Source organism: Acipenser ruthenus, chromosome 10 (assembly GCF_902713425.1).
Source record: "Acipenser ruthenus chromosome 10, fAciRut3.2 maternal haplotype, whole genome shotgun sequence".
Lineage (NCBI taxonomy): Eukaryota > Metazoa > Chordata > Actinopteri > Acipenseriformes > Acipenseridae > Acipenser > Acipenser ruthenus.
In genome coordinates this window covers 6,891,939-6,910,042 of record NC_081198.1, presented here as the reverse complement: position 1 = coordinate 6,910,042, position 18,104 = coordinate 6,891,939, and the positions used below count along the sequence as shown (strand labels likewise).

General features: G+C 38.0%; 1 protein-coding gene across 11 annotated transcripts in view; it reads right to left on the bottom strand.

Moving 5' to 3' along the window:
- The window catches only part of LOC117410662 (choline transporter-like protein 5), a 71,607-nt gene that overhangs the window by 31,577 nt on the left and 21,926 nt on the right, over window positions 1-18,104 (bottom strand). For 8 of the 11 annotated variants that reach the window (XR_009329655.1, XM_034017430.3, XM_034017398.3 and 5 more), the window contains exon 2: window positions 5,478-5,526. The exons of 1 other annotated variant lie outside the window; for it this stretch is intronic. Coding sequence is in view for 9 of the 10 variants with exons in the window: in XM_034017430.3 (XP_033873321.3) it covers window positions 5,478-5,526 (49 nt within the window). In the remaining variant the exon portion in view is untranslated. Of the gene's footprint in view, window positions 1-5,477; window positions 5,527-9,830; window positions 10,106-18,104 lie in introns of those variants that run through there. 2 more of the 11 variants (XM_034017391.3, XM_059031613.1) reach the window with 1 other exon arrangement.

The window sequence follows — 18,104 nt, the reverse complement described above, 5'->3', positions numbered from 1 at the left end:
TCTTATGTTCTTCTTATGTTCTTATGACATGCAGGTTTGTAGATTCGTCCATTACTAAATGCACTGGGTGAATCCACAATTTGAATAGCATCTGCTGCATAGAGAACTTTATTTCAATCGAGCAATGCATGCCTGAACTGCAATTTTTAAATCTGATAGTGATTTTAGGATTAGGATTAAGTTAAAGTCTGGGATAAAATATGTTGTAGTAGATGAAAAATGTTTTAGCATTTCTAGCGAATTAAAGATTCATAAATAATACAGATCTTTATACTACCAACTGCTGATAATAAAATAAATTTTGGCACACTATTTACCCAAAAATGTACAAACATTTAAGTAACTTCAACACCCTTCCACCATGCTACTTTGTGCATGTTTCAATGGTGATTAATAGAATAACCAACATTATTACAAATCCTTATTCTAAAAGATAAAGAGGATCCAGCTTCTCTAGAATCTCTAAACACTGTCCCCCAAGTGGCCAAACAGAAACTACAGCTAGGGCCAAAAATTTTTGCATCCCCTAGAATTCTAGGATTGAGAATTAAAAAAAAAAAAATAACACTATCCGAACATAATTTAGATCTCTTATTTAACATCATGTAATCAAAGAAACTACAAAATGATATCGCAAAAGTCTACCGGAAGCCATAATAGTAGTACAGTATTTCATGTTAGATTTTTAAATGTCCAATTTTTGTCAGTTTTTCCGTTAAGTATATGGAAAACTTAAACACATTTATTTTATAGCACTACAAAAATAAATGTCTTTCCTGATTTAAGTGAAGCGCTGGATGACTGAAGCATTCCCGTGTATCTAAGCAATATGCATCATACAGACAACTCTCCAGGAAGGAAATACGAGTTTGCCCCAGAAGCCCAGATTGAGAACAGTTTTCCAGGCCAAGTAGCACTGACTTCAGATCCAACAGCGTTACGTTCAGGGACTATGCACAATAAAGAAGTTCCTAAGCAGCACTGGAGGCATCCGAATCAGTTTGACTCCCTCATTTTACCAAACAGGACCTCCACAGGGACATACAGACCCTCCGTATAACAAGGCTCACAAGTGTCCAGGGAAAAAGAAGTAAAGTTGGTTAATGACAGCTTTTCCAACTGGAAAAACCCTGGGGAAACATATTCATCTATTTATCTGTCTGAATATGCTAATAAAAGGGTATGTTTAACATTATAAACAGTATTTCCTCAATTGTTAGGGCCCACAAAAGTGCTAAACCAGGATTAACTTTCAAAACGAAAATGAAATTGATCAAGTAGTTTCTGTAGTTAGTATGAGATTAAGAGCAATGGTATACAGGCCACATAGAGAGTATACACACTAGCAAGGCACAGTAAGTTAACATTACTGTACATGGCTAAACAATAACCTTTTTTGTGTCCTATACCCAAAACGTGCATATCCAATTACAAATCCACTTGATACCTGTCAATGTGGCACAGAATCGTATGCCTTTGCCAATTATCTAACTTTTTTTTTAGTAATTTTGTCATTGCCAATTATTTTTTATTAGTTTCTCCCCAATTTAGAATGGCCAATTATTTTTAGGCTCAGCTCACCGCTATCACCCCTGCGCTGACTCGGGACGGCGAAGACGAACACACGCTGTCCTCCGAAGCGTGAGCTGTCAGCCGACTGCTTTTTTTTCACAATGCGGACTCACCATGCAGCCACCCAAGAGCTACAGCGTCGGAGGTCAACGCAGCTCTCGGGCAGCTTACAGGCAAGCACGCAGGCGCCCGGCCAGACTACAGGGGTCGCTGGTGCGCGGTGAGCCGAGGACATCCTGGCCGACCTAACCCTCCCTCCCCCCGGGCGGCGCTTGGCCAATTGAGCACCGCCCCCTGGAAGCTCCTGTCCTCGGTCGGCAAAGGAATAGCCTGGACTCGAACTCGCGACGTCCAGACTATAGGATACATCCTGCACTCCACGTGGAGCGCCTTTACTGGATGCGCCACTCGAGAGCCCCTGGAATGTCAAGCATTTTGACAAAATATTCCCTGAATAATTCTCTGAGGGCAAGGTATGTGCAGTGGTAAACGATGCAATAACAAGCTGTCAATAGGTGACTATGTAATCCTAAAATACTACTGTAGAGCGAATGCTGGAAGAAAAGTATCGAAGTGGTATAACTAAGAGTTAAGATTATCTCTGTAGGAATTTGACTGGCGAGTGATTTCATGAAAAATGACTCCAAGAGCTATTTCTTTGATTTATAGTAGTCTAATAAATTACCTCTTATGCGCTCTGTAAGACAATGCAAGCTGAACCATGGTGGTTGGGATTGTGATTTATTAGAGGCACAAGCGCAGTTTTACTATTTGTCAAATAACATGCTGTTTATTTATTTATATATTGCATTTAGGGGAGCCTTTACTTCACACAGTCTTACAAGTACAGCAGTAAGCAACAATAAAACTGGAAAATAAAAGTCCTCAACGAGAAGTCTTTTTCAATGTCTTTTGTGTTCTAATAATTCTCTTACGAGAGAGGGTAAAATCGGAAAGTTGTAGTTGGCCCTTTTCTTCACCCTTGAGTCTCTTCTTCACAATGTGGCCATTGTGCATGTCACCTACAACCTAGCTGTGCCTTTCCTGCAGCCAACAACCAATGCATACATTTCACAAGCTGGCTGTACTACTTCCTTTTATTCCCATGACAATAATTCTATACTTAACAGATGCTAGTTTCGATGTGCTGTATACTATGCGATACAACTGTTTTAGTCTTCCCGGTCAACCTCCATTTCCCCTATCAGGCAAATAGAATCTTTTCACCCGCCAATCTACGCATCAGACGCTAGCAAGTTGCAATACGCCAGTTACTTCTACCACTTCTTTATGAATCAATGGGTGAACACAGGGATGTACGCTGCAACAGATTCACACCTCTATTGAGAAGGTCACCTTAAAATGTGTGCTGCTCATTGTGTGTAAATTCTAAGGCTGAGTACCATTGCGGTGTTAATAATTTATCACCCAAGTTTCTATAAACAGAAGTCATTTTCTGATTTATAGCTTGGGTGAGATCATACTGACCTCACTTATAAATCTGTAATTAGGATATTAAGCTTTGGCTGCTACAACAAAGATCATTTCCTAAAGTGGTGTAGGAGCTCTCTCCCTGTAATTCATCACACAGCTCCCACAGCTATGCCAGGTCACTGATAAGAGTGAGCAGTCTAACAGGACAACAGCGTTTACACAGTGCAAGGAGTTAAAATATCATTACTACATACTTAAGACCCTTTTAATAACTTCATAGTTAATAAAGCCAATGGAATGAAGAGAAAAGAATTTAGAATATCCAATCTGGATAAAAAAATAAAATCAAAAAAACATTCATTTAAGTCCTTGCGATTCATTCAGAATCCAAAATCTTTTTTCCAGGTTTAATAAACTTTTTATTTAACATATTATTTAACATATTTTTAATATTTTCTGTGATAAAGCACCAAATTCGAAATACTGTTTAGGTTGATGATAGTTGTTATAAGATTTCATTTTATTATACTGTCTTTGATCCATAAAAATCAGCTTCCTTAATTAACTGTTTCTTTTGTAAAAGGTTCTGTTCCTTGCAGGGAGACAGACAGCTAGCTCTGTAAATGTGGGATTCCTGTTCTTTATGCGTTGCTGCTGCTAGATCCATACATCACAACCAGCAGACCTCACACTGCAATAAAACCCCTTAGGGAGGTGAACACACACAATGAATAACCTGGTTCTGTCAAGGTTACTTCTCTCTTATCCAGAATTAAAAAAAAAAAACACATTTAGAAATGTAGGTCTTTCCCAATGTCTTCAAGGATTGTTTCTTTAGATCTAGTGTATCTTGTGATGCCGTAGGTATTTCATCCATATAGACACAGAGAAAGACTTACATTTGAAATGCTTGCCGGTTTATTTCGAAGTCACCTCTGCATAGATTTCGCATCAAAGCAGAACCTGCAAGAAAAGACTATGGGACCATTCTGTTGTGCTGTATTGTTCACCTGCAGAGAACATCACTGTTTTCTAGATTTGACAGTTTGCAAACTTCAGTAAAAATTTGAAACTGCTGTTGATTTGCACTGTTACTGCAGTGGGAGTTACATTTGTAGTAAACACGGCAACAAATATCTTGCCACCCCTATCTCTATTTAAATCTTTTGTGAGTTTTGATTTAGTCTAGCAGCAGTGTGGAGTAGTGGTTAGGGCTCTGGACTCTTGACCAGAGGGTTGTGGGTTCAATCCCTGGTCGGGGACACTGCTGTTGTACTCTTGAGCAAGGTACTTTACCTAGATTGCTCCAGTAAAAACCCAACTGTATAAATGGGTAATTGTATGTAAAAATAATGTGATATCTTGTAACAGTTGTAAGTCGCCCTGGATAAGGGCGTCTGCTAAGAAATAAATAAAATAAATAAATGGTAAGATCATTTAACAGTCACTTGCACAAGTCATTTGAATCCCTAATTGCCACTAATGAACATTGCTCTGGGGGTGTCTTGCTGGGATATAGAGCAGGTTTTGCAGCTCTCCAGAGCACTACAAGTGGCTTGTGATTTTTTCTGTGTCTAAAAGGCAGCAAAGTTATTTTATTCATGTTAAAATAGTTGTGTTTTACCATGATGCCTTGAAGATAATTGGCATAACTTGAAAAAATAATACCCCCACCCTCCTGACAAGAAATCCTTAATAAAGCATTTTGACAATCTACTAACCCACACTGTACAGCACAATAATTATTTAGGGTTTTGTTTTGTTTCCTCTGTTTTGTTATTCTCTTGAACATAGTTCTTTTTAATCTCCATGTGATCAGTTTAGTTCCATTCATCTCCATGACTACCCAGATTCCAACACTGGCTTTAAGCCACATAATGCTGTTTTTCAGATGGTCATGCTGGTATAATATATATATATATATATATATATATATATATATATCACACACACAAATCTGCATAGGACATTGTAAAATTCTACATTAAATTGTTAACAATGAAATGTACTGTTAGAAAAATCAAATCCCTGTATACAATAACTATGCTGTTTTGTATGGAGCCCACTGAGCAGGAAACTGGAAAGGAACCAGTGAATGTGTTTCAAGTGATTGTTAGTAAACCAGTAGTTACTTTAATATACAGCAAGCTTCACTGGTATGCAGCTGTAAATTGCTTCCCTGCTGCTGTATTAAACTGTGCTCTTTGGTTCCCGTGTCTGGATTTGTTCCTGCAGTCTTCAAGTATGCCAAATAGGTTAGTGGCTCAGTCAGGAAGCACTTCACATGCTGCCACATACCTGTGAAGCACACTTGGCAAGCGTTAGTGAAAGAGTGTAAGAATAACGAAACATTGTTTAAAAGGAAAGTGATTGAATGAGTAGAGTGGAATAAAAAGAATCCTATTCCCTATTCCAAGCCACAGTATAAAGAGGATTTCCAGCTACAAAATAACAAGACAAGTGTGTAATACCTGTTGTGGATAGGCCCTTTGAATGCGGGGTCGAACTTGCGAGGTTCACCTGTAAGCAACAAAACAAACAGGTAAGCCTGCTGTGCAGAACAACACTGACAAACAGCAATGTGCAAGGAGGAGCTTACAACAAGAACACAGATGGCTACACAAAGCTTGAAAGGCACTCCTGGGGTTGGTTTTCACAGTTACGTTTCTGTGAAAAACAGAACACCCGGGGACATAAAGCCCCCAGTTCCCTATGAAGCAGTACATTGCTTTGCCATAAATTCCTATCTAAACCACTGATATTGGATATACTGTCTGCTTAAATACAAAACTTCACAGGGTTGAATTCGTACAGGTGTTAGCAGGTATGCCATACTGGCAAACACAGGATCCACTTTCAGTCCAGTATACATCTCATTATGGCTAATGTCTTCATCATTGATACGTCATTATGTATGAAACAGCACTCAACCGTGTTTTTATAATAATGTTGTTGTTTTTTTTTGTACTGTCACGGCACAAATTTACTTGACTTCTGGACTCAAAGTGAATCCTGTGTTTGCCAGTAAGACATTCCTGTTAACACCAGTAAGAATTTCTCTCCTATAAACCCTGTGGAGTTGTGTATAATGCAATGCATTTAAACCAAGTTACTCACATACTCTCTGGACCCATGGATGTCCTGTCTGTGAATATCCAGAGAGTCCAGAGAACAGCTTTTTACCACATTGTGAGTATTTGTTCTGTGTAATATTGTATTACAAATAATGAATGCAGTTTAAAGTACTGCAATAAATGAATAATTAATACATTATTTTGTTTGTGTCCCTTATGACAAGAAAATCTGTATCTATCTTATTATTATTATTATTATTATTATTTATTTATTTTTTTTATGACAGGGTTTCAGATGAATAAATGTGTTAATTAATGTTAACAGAAACCCACAACAGCCCCCCCCCCCCACTCCCCTGTATCACTGACTTGAGTTACAGAATAACAGATAGTCCCAAAACACAATAGGCAAAACCTTTTAGAGAAAACAAAGATGTTTTCTCTAAAAGGTTTCAAGAGAAATGACTTTTCCTCTTCTTTTGGCTGTTGACACTCAGCAAAGTATCATTTTTTTTTTTTTAAGTATAACAACAAAGACAAGCATAATCTGAGGGAACAAAAATAACGCAAAACAGCTAGGCTTCGAAAATACAGGATAACTACCTGAAGTGAATCCAATTAAATAAGCAGGTTCCCCCCTGACCTTTAGCAAACCGAAGGCAGCAAAGAACATGCAACAGTCCTCCATGCAGCAAGAAGACCCCCTCAGAGAGCATATTTGTAGAGCTATCACAAATAATAGCCTGATTAATATGTTGTCTGGAGTTAGAAGTACATTTTGCTACCTGTGGGCATTTGAAGTAATTGATTACTAGAAACAGGTTCAGGAGAAGATTTTCTCATCTGCTGAAATTCAGACACAGCTGCATTTGTTATTTGTAGAGACCCATAGACCTATAGGCTGGAGGGCCAAAAAATCCAGTTAGGATTTATTACACCACTCACTACAACATGCTGTGTTCTAAATCTCTAACCCTGTGTACGGTGAACATCTTTTCCTGGTAAACTTGCATAGCATTAGTCCTCTGTAACACAGTATGGGGCTTTTAAATACTGTAAGAAATTTACTCAAATCAGTTTTATGACCATTAGAATTTTTTTTTTTTTTTTGAAGTGTTAAACAACATTGCTAAAGATATCGGACTCTCTCTCCTATATACTGTACTATATTCAGTACAGTATATAGGTATTTGATTCCACTCTTCATTATCTCACAGTGTACTGTGAGGGAATTGCTTGATATTACTCATTATCTCTCAAGTACATATCACATTTAAACACATGCTACTGTAGCACTACACACATGCATGCGTACAGCCTCTGTGTTATTGCTTCCACTAAACCTTTCTGATAGTATGCAGAAAGAAAATAAAAGCTCAGAGACGATTATTACCTTTTAAAATTACCCGGAGAGTACCGTATATATTGACTGTGAGCTTCGCAAACCACCTCTGATGCAGTTCTAATGTACTGTAATGTGGGCTTGTAGTCCTGGCAAACCTGACAACCAAATCAAACCTGAAGCTGTCACAAACCTGTAAGTCCAGAGGTAAACTGGGATCATACTCAGAAACGCTTCAGCAGACACTGACAAGGGGAGCCGTGCACTAACATACAAATGGGAAAGGTGAGGCTTCTTTTGTGTCGGGTAGGGTATCAGTTTGAAAATTCTGCAGCTCACGTTTAAAAACATGAACACTGCACATGGTCCAGGGCATTTGTTTTTCTGCAGGAAATCAATCTACACCCCAGAGTAGCTCCCTGGTGTTTACAGAAGCTATTCTTCTCACTGAACCTGCTGTTTGACCGAGTGTTTCATTGCAGAGCCCCAAGCCTACAGAACCTGACTCCTGTGCTACAGATTTAGACCAGGGGCTCATATTAAATCTGTTTGGCCTGGCATACTAACAGAAGCCTATGTGACATATCTTTCTTACATTTTATATTAGGCACTAAATGAGAGATGAAGTGCTATATGTATAAATACTAAAAGAAACTAAAACTCAATGACCAACGATTTGATGAGAAGCCTTTTTCAATGTCTTCCTCAATGACAAACATTTAAACTAGAAGTCTTGAAGTGAATTTTAGTTTCATTTAGTATTTGTAAATTCAGCATTGGATAAAGTGATATATGAAAATAGAATGGATTTCTTCTATGCAGGAGCAATATTTAAGAACTGATCACGTTTACTGAGCCTTTATGGAGAGGACACACATCCCAGTATTTCTAATTAGTGCCACAATCAAAACAATATTAAACTTAAGATGAACTTGCTAGTGTCGTCTTGTAGGGGAGTTCAATAGCAATTTAAATTCACAGCTTTTTTAAAATGTTAAATAACATACTGCAGGCAGACATTATTCCATTGCCAGCAATGCTATGAACAGTCAAGTTAGGCAAAGAAACAGGGATTGAGAGTGAAATGTAAACACAGCAGAGGCCCAGGCTGTTTAATGACCATGCATGGATATAGCTGGGATTTAATTTATTATAATTATTCAATCAATCAAAAGTTTGTTCAAATAAGACCAAGCCAGTCCTGCTGTACTGTATCCAACTGTTAAATGGAACTGCAAATGTTTGCAGAACAGATTAATCAGTGTTAACTTTGTAAAGATCTGTCTAAAAAGAATGCATTAGCTGTTATGCGAGTTGTAAAATGTCTGTGCAGATAGACAGGGTGACCTCCAGTGGCAATCACAGTGTCTGTGGAACACAGATAAACAGTGTGCAGCATTGTGTTTAACTGGGTCGACCTTCCCTACTGATTTCGCAGAACTCAGCTGGTCTGACTTGATACAGCAACAATTTATATTTAATATGTAAATGTATTATTGGGACACAGTTTTCCAATATTATGGCATAACACAGTGGTGAAATTCAACAGTCTGAATTAACTAATTTTGATTCATAAAGTTGAATGAAACCTGCTGAATAATGTCACGTTAACAATATCATATCGAATTACATATAATTTTGTAGTTTTCCATATTTAACAAAAGTAAAATGTGACATTTCAAAATCCATTACTTCTATTATGGCATCCGGTAGACTTGTTTTTTTTTCTGTGATTTTCTTTATTGCTTTTATTCAAGCTTGCAATTCAACAGCTGATCAACTGTCTCACTAATAAGGTGATTAAGTCATGGTCAAGGATGAATGATTGAGTGATTAAAAAGAAACCAAAAACATTTCGTCAATGTCCATCATTTATATACCTTATTTGTTTTTGAAAATAAATGTGTTATAATAGTGATATGTTTCTTTTGACATGTTATGTCTTGTCTTGCACCCTTTTCTCTGTCTTCACATGACACAGAACAGTAGTTGTCATAAATTTCAGTTAACAAATTACTTTTCATATTTTTCTACAGCATAACTGTAATACTGTGAAAATATGTCCTGTCAACCACAGTTCAATCAGAATGGTCGGTATAACACGGGAATATATCAGAACTGAAAAGAAATACATTAAGAGAAACATTTCAATGAGCAAAATATACTTCATTACACCAGAAACATCACCAACTTCAGTAAAATTGACTTTACAATTACATGTATGGCTACCAAGAGCTAAACATTACAGTAATGCTCTCATAGCTTTACAAAACAACAAACTAAATTGCATAAAAAAAAAAAATCCAGAGCAACTAGTGCACTTTAACCATATTGTTTCAAGGCTAGTTAGGCTACAACTTGCAACGTTCCTGCACAGTTCAGTTTCAGTAAATCACAGAAATGCTTACCATGTTTCCCATAGTAGTTTCCCTCTCTCTGGGCCATGTTATGGTTTCTTGCACTAAGCAGCTGCTGTTGTCTCAGATTATTTTACAGTCCTTATCCTGCCTCAAATCAAGTTCAATGTTTTAAGAACAAGTTAACGATTAACCAGCAAAGTGGAAATGCAGGCACTCAGCTGACCAATAGTAGCTTCAAAAGGACTGACTTTCTGAAGAAAGGAGCCTCCTGCAATAACTAGCTGAATTTCCGACCCCCAGAACACTGCTGATCGTTCCAGCTGCATCGGCACGCAGCTTTCCAAACAGTGATGCACTGTACTGTGTATGCTTCCTGTCAGGCTCTTACCAGAAAACAACCTTGGCAATCTGTCAATGAAAGTTCACTGTTTCTCTGTGTCTCACACTGAAATATGAAATATTAACAGCATGGGTGAAAGTCGCCCAGTTTTGCTTTCTCAAACAAGAGCAATGGTTCATGAGGCTTGGCGTAATGGACTAGCCTTTCGTTTAATCTAAGAAACACAGAACAATTTAGCAAGAATGGCAGTCCCAGGTAAGGAGAAGACCACTGTGTCTGTACAGTAAGACAGCGGTATTAATAAATAAACCTCAAATAAACCACAAAATGATAGTAACAATTTAGTGATTGTTTTTGTTTCTGAACTGTTTCTTCGCATTGCAAAGCATTTTTTTCACAGGCTACCAGTGTGTGAGATTCTTTGAAACATCTCTCCATCGGCTGGCCATAATCCTACCCTGGAGAGAACCACCAGCTATGGAGTGAGAGAGAAGGTTACAGTGTAGGATTTACAATGAATATCCCAACATTAATATAAATTAATTCCCATGGTTATACTATACTATTGTTTACCAAGGTTTGACATGCCTTTTAATATGTTTAATATTTTTTACTGTACCTCTCTGGAGGTATACCTACCTTATTTTTTATTGTTATGTATTTTAAGAAGAACTGAACTAACCTTCAAGTTATTCACTCTGGTCTTTTACAATTTTCATGTCTAGACAGTCCAACAAATTCTGCTTTAAATTCAACAAGACAACAAAATGGAATAAGTCCCTGAGATGAAGTCTGATTTCATAATGCTGAATTCATTTTGTTAAGTGTGTCATTGGCAGACAAAACTTAGTATTTTTTTTAAAACCTCTGCACTTCATAAAAGTAATTACATCTACAAGGATTAAATCTAAAGGTTAACAAATGCACCCCAAAAAGTATGAGAATATGTGTCTCTGAAACCTTAAATCTGCTATGGCCCTCACGGTTTCACTTTAATTCCTACACTTTGGTAGTACAATTTTTAAATCCATCAAGGTTAACAGTATCTTTTTTCAGACATCAGTATGGCGCTTTATAACGGGAGTTGTACATGTACTTAACAAAACCATCCTCTGCAAATTCAAGGCTTTGATTTTTCATTTATTGAACTACTTAACAACAGTGCATCAGGTTGGGGCCAACTACCTACAAACAGTAAAGTCCACTCAACTGTAGACCATAGTTAAAATGTACATTCCAGTTTATCGGCACAGTAATAACATGGTCATACCATCATATTATGGTATAGTTGCACTGCAGTTAAACTAATTGCCATTTAGGTGTATACAATTATTTTAATCCTCTCTGAAAATGTGTCCTTTGCCTTTGCACGCTTCAAACGAGGGCCCTTTGACTCTTCAGCTGTTGCTCCATTAGTCATTATTCTATTTTTTCTTTGTGAAATCCCTTTACCAGGAGGTGGCTGGTGACTACTGGCATTGCCATCCTTGGAGATTAATGCTGCCAATTCATATTATATACCAGCACGTGGCTGTACTAGTTTGTTTTCAGTTGTTTCTTAAATTTACTGCCACAAGCAGCATCATTACAGGCTTGCAAGCAGGTGCTGTTCAATAAGAGATTCACTCCCATTCACAGCGAGCTGGATCAATGCCAGTGATCGACCATGCAGTACGAATCCCAAGCTTCTTCTGCTGTAATACATCATTAATTTCTATGGTCCCACAGCAGTTAAGACACCACCAAGTACCGAGAGCAGATAGTACAACAGCTCAGGTTCCTTTAGCTAACTATATTCTGGGATATTTGATGTACAAGATCCACGTTTTTTTTATTTTTTATTTTTTTTATGAAGTACGAAAATAAATACCTTCTAATTTCGTTGTTGTATAAACTGCTATTGTAGCTACGCATTAGGAACTGCTCCCCGACCCAGCTTTGTTAAGTTAACCCAGAATAAAACACAATAAAGGCCAGCAGCTCTCTCCCCTTTTGTGCTGCTAAATCGCTGTTGATGTGAATTACAGTGCTAGGCCTGGAGCTCTGCAATCTCTCAAAGAGCAGCAATAGCTCTTATTTCATTATGATCTCAAAGTGGACCACTGCTTAAACTAGAACAAGTTTACAAGTCTGTTTTATGTACGGGATAAACAATGATTAGTGTTGAATCGGTCCAGTTTTACTGTGTGAGAATATGGTTAGCATTGATCGTGAAATGCTGTACTTGTACTGGAGATGAACAAACCCAATTCATCTGGCAACTCTTAGCACACTTCCATACAACAGCTTTTAAAACCACTGAGAATCCATGTAAAAAAAATGCAGCATCATTAGTGCATTTTGGGTTCCACTGCGTTCAATTTGGGAATCTTATTTACACACTTGGTGCATGTCCTGGTGAAAGGTTGAATCCCAAAAGAGTTGTTTTTAGGAATCCCCTGATATTGACACTATAAACTTTGTCTTGAAGTAATGACCAGGACTGGCAGTTAATCCTCATTTTCAATCTGATTAGTAGTGACAGTCTGCATCTATGGCAACAGCTTGCGTTCTCAATCCGAAATTAATTTACACCACTTTATCTTATTACATTAGACTTGAGCCAGAAAGGGCTAGGGAGCTGTGTCAGTGTGATCAATTGGGTGGCTGGGATGGTCCTCATATGTCCTATTGTCTTGTTATTAAGCCTTCAATTCATATTTAGAACTAACAGCTTGAGGATGTAAGGCTTAGCACACCAGAAGACGGATTAGATTTGTTCAACCACATGCACTTGCTAAATAAAAAGTGAACGATATAGAATTTGTGCAGAACTTTTTTGCTGTTTAACAAGCCAGGATCTTGAAGTACTTGATGAAGAGGACACTGTCTTTCACATATTTAAACAGCAGTGGTTAGCGGTTTTATTGCACTCCTCTAACCCATACAAGCAGTGTAGCTGTAGTGACTGTTTTGACATTTGCGATAGGGTGTTGGGCCACTATGGTACCAATAGGGTGTTGGGCCACTATGGTACCCCGCTCTGTGGAGTTCTCGACGGACCATTTTGATGAAACTGGCTGCTCGCGCCCCAGGTTGAAATTTGCAGTCAATTGATCTGCAGTTGCTCGCCTGTTTTGCCTTGCACTTCGAAATAATGCACAGATATCACAATCCTGGAGTATGCGCTTCCGCCCGCTGTTGCCCTTTGCTGATGATGTCTTTCCCTCGGAGTTCCATGCCGACATCACCTTAGACACCGTTGCTTGTGAAACATCAGCAAGTTGAGCTGTCTTGGTCACTGAAGCTCCTGCCAAACACGCCCCAACAATCACCCCTCTTTCAAAGTCACTGAGGTCTCCTCTTGTAGCCATGCTAGCCATAATTATAGGCAACCAGGCCTGTCCAGCATTTTTATACATGACCCTAAGCATGCTGGGATGTTATTTACTTAATTAACACATGAGCCACACCTGTGAGGAAGCCCTTGCTTTCAATATACTTGGTGTCCCTCATTTACCCAGGTGTTTCCATTTTTTTGTCCAGTACCTGTAGATTTGAATAAATCTATCAATTAAAAAAGTACGAAGAGAGAATAATTAATTGGGCTCCTTGAATGAGAGCATTCACCTCAGGCAGAAGCAATGCAGTATATCCATTAGTAAGCATTTTGGTTCTTGAACCTAACTATCATTGAGCTGTAATGCCTTTAAAAACAGTTTTTCCCAATTAATTCCGATAAGGTAATTCACAACTATGTATGGTCTTGCCACTGGAGTCTCAATGAGATGAATGGAATGTCTCTTAGATATTCCCTAAATTTAAAAACTTAGTGACATTAGCACGCATGGAATCCTCCAATTTACTTAAGTATATCCCATGTCTAAATACCCCTTCCCTTTCTTTCTGATATATTAGGAGCATTTAAAAAGAATGGCTACAAATCTATAGTCTACCAGTATCTGTTCTGACAGAATACAATCCAATATTCCTGTGAGTATTAAATCATTAGAAATCTAAAAAAATATTGTAGCTGGTATTTTTAAGTTACTAGCACAGTCTGAAAACCCATATGGAAGTGATAAACTATTTAGGTGTTATTAAAATGACATTCCAGGTATTTATTTATAAAGTGTTACTCATACTCTACTGTATTTTCAGAAAAAGAAAATTTCTACTCCATCCAAGCAGTTCTAAAAAAGACAGCGTCGTGTGAGTTGAACGCCGGGCACACATGCGCTGGCAGGTCCGTGACGAGGAAAAGGTCCCTTTGGAATGCAGCTTTGCAACACCAGCTTCTGATCCATCAACTGCAAGCCCAGCCACTGCCTGCCTGTGTTATATCTCCCCGAGTCCCACTTGGAAGGACTCCCCCTGACCATACTGCTGAAATCCACGACCCTCCTGCCACACACAGCTTGACACATGTCCAGGCCGAATGCCAATCCCACACTGACAGACAGGTCTGGGATTCAAACTCACAGCCTGCATGTGCAGGAGGTCAACACAGCAGCACCAGTGTGCGCGGATCCGCTCGGCTGGACTTGCGCTCATATTTACCAGCCTATTCCCTCTTCTGTTTAATGCTGTAGGACACTGTGGTTGCACCCAACTGCATACACTATCTATTCTTAACTCTCGTCACAACAAACACATTTTAGTATTCCAGACATATTAATATTAGATATGCAGTTAATTTGATAACCAGCAGCTTGTACAGATCAACAATATCCCTGTGCATTGAATCAAATATCCAAATAGAATAACAAAGTAATGAGTCAAACATCCAGGTTGGTGCACACTCCAACTGCAGTACCTACCTTGCAGCAATAATAAATATTCCAGCTGCTGCTGCTGCTGCTGCTGTGTCACTTTTAATGGCACACAAAAACCAGCTGGGTAAAATTATGAAACAACCCCCATTTCCCTCTTGTCTCCTTGCGGATTGGATCCAAGGACTTCCTGACTCTTAGATCTACTCTAACCACTAACTAGAAGCATCTAATCCACTGACAGTTGCTTCACATATTGCATTTTACAGCTCAATGTAATCAAAGGACAACACTGTTAGTAGGGGATCCTATTAAAATGATTATGGCTGATAGATACAGGCACTGACAGTTTGAATAACTGCAACCCTATCCCATTATATTGTATTACAACAAGCAATCCCAGCAATATATGTCTGAAAAAGACAGCAAATCAGCTTTAGGTTAAAATAAATGGCAAACATTATACAAGTAATACTTACCCTTCGTCTTCCAGCACTACTATGTGATAGTCTGACTATGCTCTATTTATTTAAATTGAATAAGCAGCAAGCATGGCTACCCTTCTGTCAATGAAAATAATAATGTACCAAATTTGTGCCCTGAACATTTCTTCTCTGGCAGATCGGATCATGCTCAGGAGTCCATAGCTAAGCCCTCACACTGCATGCTGATATCACTGTCATTTTACACTGACCTGGGAAATTTTTCTACTTTAAATATGATGCAGGCTTTTCTTGGATACCAAATAATGGGAACTAAGTGTTACTTATAATCATAATCTTTCAAGGGACTTTTCCCTGCTCACAAATCTTTACATCTTTCCACTCTTCAGTACAGTATTAACGAATCCCCATGTTTGTGCATTTAATTATTATTATTATTTTTTTTAAATAAATTTAGTAGTCGGCAATTGTTTTTATCATTTTCTCCCCAGTTTGGAATAGCCAATTATTTTTAGGCTCAGCTCACCACTACCACCCCCGCACTGACTTGGGAGTGGCGAAGGCCAACACATGCTATCCTCCATCCACGGTCGACAGTGGAATAGCCTGGACTCGAACCGGCTACGTCCAGGCTATAGGGCACATCCTGCACTCCACACGGAGCACCTTTACCGGATGCGCCACTCAGGAGCCCCTGTGCATTTTAATTTTGCACTAGGTAAATATATGGAGCCGTGTTGTGCCAGTTTTAACCCACTCAGACAGCTTGCTTACTAAATAGTGTATAGTGTACAAGCATTACTTATACACAACACATTGAGATAATTTGCAATAGTGATTGCCATGACTGATGCCAGCCTTGGACTAGAGACAGACAGCTCATTAAAAGAACATGCCTATACTGACGAGAGGATGATTATCTATTCTACAGTTCTGTCATCTATAGGTCTGTAAAACACAAACCTGAAACTGTAAAAAGGAAGTAAGAGGAACCTGGGATAATTTTTTACCGCAGTAAATAAAAAACGTATAAAACGTTATCTAGAGCTACTCGCCCAATGGACACCATCCTATTAAATATTATCTTATGTGTACATGTTGGATTTTAGTCTCATCTTGTAATAAAGGAATTCTAACAATTCATCCTCTGGGCAGCCAATACAAAAACAAAGTTGCCTTTCTGTAACATTAAGACATACATTTGCTTTGCTGAAGGCCATTCTTTTATGATGTCACATTATTCACACACAGAGACAGAAGTGAATGGACATCGCTCAGCATGAAGTATGCAATACAGTATTTAAACCAAATTACCACCTCAACAAAACAGTATGTTAATACACTTTACAGAGATTTCAGCCAAGACTTGCTCAATAAAGCAATACCTGGTGCAGGACTGTTTCAGACATCTCCATCACCTCATGCTGCAACCATGAGCTTCGACACATTTAGCCTCCATCGTCTTTGCCTTGAAGATTCATCTGTCTCTTATCTTAGGAAGACTGGCTTGGCACTTGAATCTTTCTGTGTACATTTCAACTACGGTTCTTATTTAAGATTTTGTTGTGCATAATGTATTATTCATATTGGTTTTTCTTTGCTTGTGCAGACAGTAATGTATATTTTTAAAATTATTTTTCATCTCATCATTAACAAGCTTGTCAAAGTTTCCTTTATGTGTGAACATGTCTTTTCAGTCTACTTGAAAGCTTCAGTTCCTTAGTGGCTTCTGGCATTAGCTTCAAAGATTAAAATTAATTTGCATTTTGACAGCAGATGTGCATGTGATTTCATAAGGACTGCATAATTTGCGGCAGATTAACAAATACTCAAGACAAAAGGAACAGCACAGGGTTTATCTGCTTCGTCTTCATCTAGGGTTTCATCTTATTAGACTTACGAAATGCAATAAGAAAGTCAAGGTTGTCAACTTGTATTCATGTTTTATGTTTCAAGAGTTTACTACAGCTATAGCTAAACATTTTGCTATCACCTACAATGTTATGATTGAATAATAATATTAATACAAAACTATATGAACATAATTTAGATCTTTTATTTAACATCATGTAATCAATGAAACTACAAAATGATATTGCAAAAGTCTACTGGAAGCCATAACAGTAGTCCAGTATTTTGTGTTAGATTTCAAATGTCACATTTTTTCATTTGTCAGTTTTTCATTAAGTATATGTAAAACTGCAAAGTGGTATCTAATTCAATATGTTAACGTAACATTATTCAGCAGGTTTCACTCGACTTTATGAAGCACAATTAGTTAAGTCTATAGGGTGACACAAAACTTTTAACCACAGCTGTATGTATACAGTACTGAATATTAGTTGTTCTTTTTATTGCATGAGTTGTATGTGAATTTGGCTGATCAGTTATATCTATCTAATTGTAAACAAAGTTTCCTGCCATTAGTGTACATGGTAAAGTTGAAAATTCTACTTATACCATAGGGTTGCAAAATGTTTCACAAGTAGACAATGTGAGCATTCACACCTTGTAATAATGCTCAAGCTTCAATTTAGGATTGCAATAATACACAGCCGTTGTCAAATGGCCTTATCAGGGTTTAACACCATTGAATTTGCTCCAGGATGCCAATATTCAACCCTGTGCTTGTGTTCCCTAATGATAAGCCTCCAACTTTTTATGTTTCTGCAAAACACAACCTAATAAAACTTAGCAGAGCAAAAAAAAAAATCTTTAGCCGTCGCACTCTATGGCTGAATCAAATTGACAGAGAGCATTCTTTGAGACATGTCATAAACGGGAGATC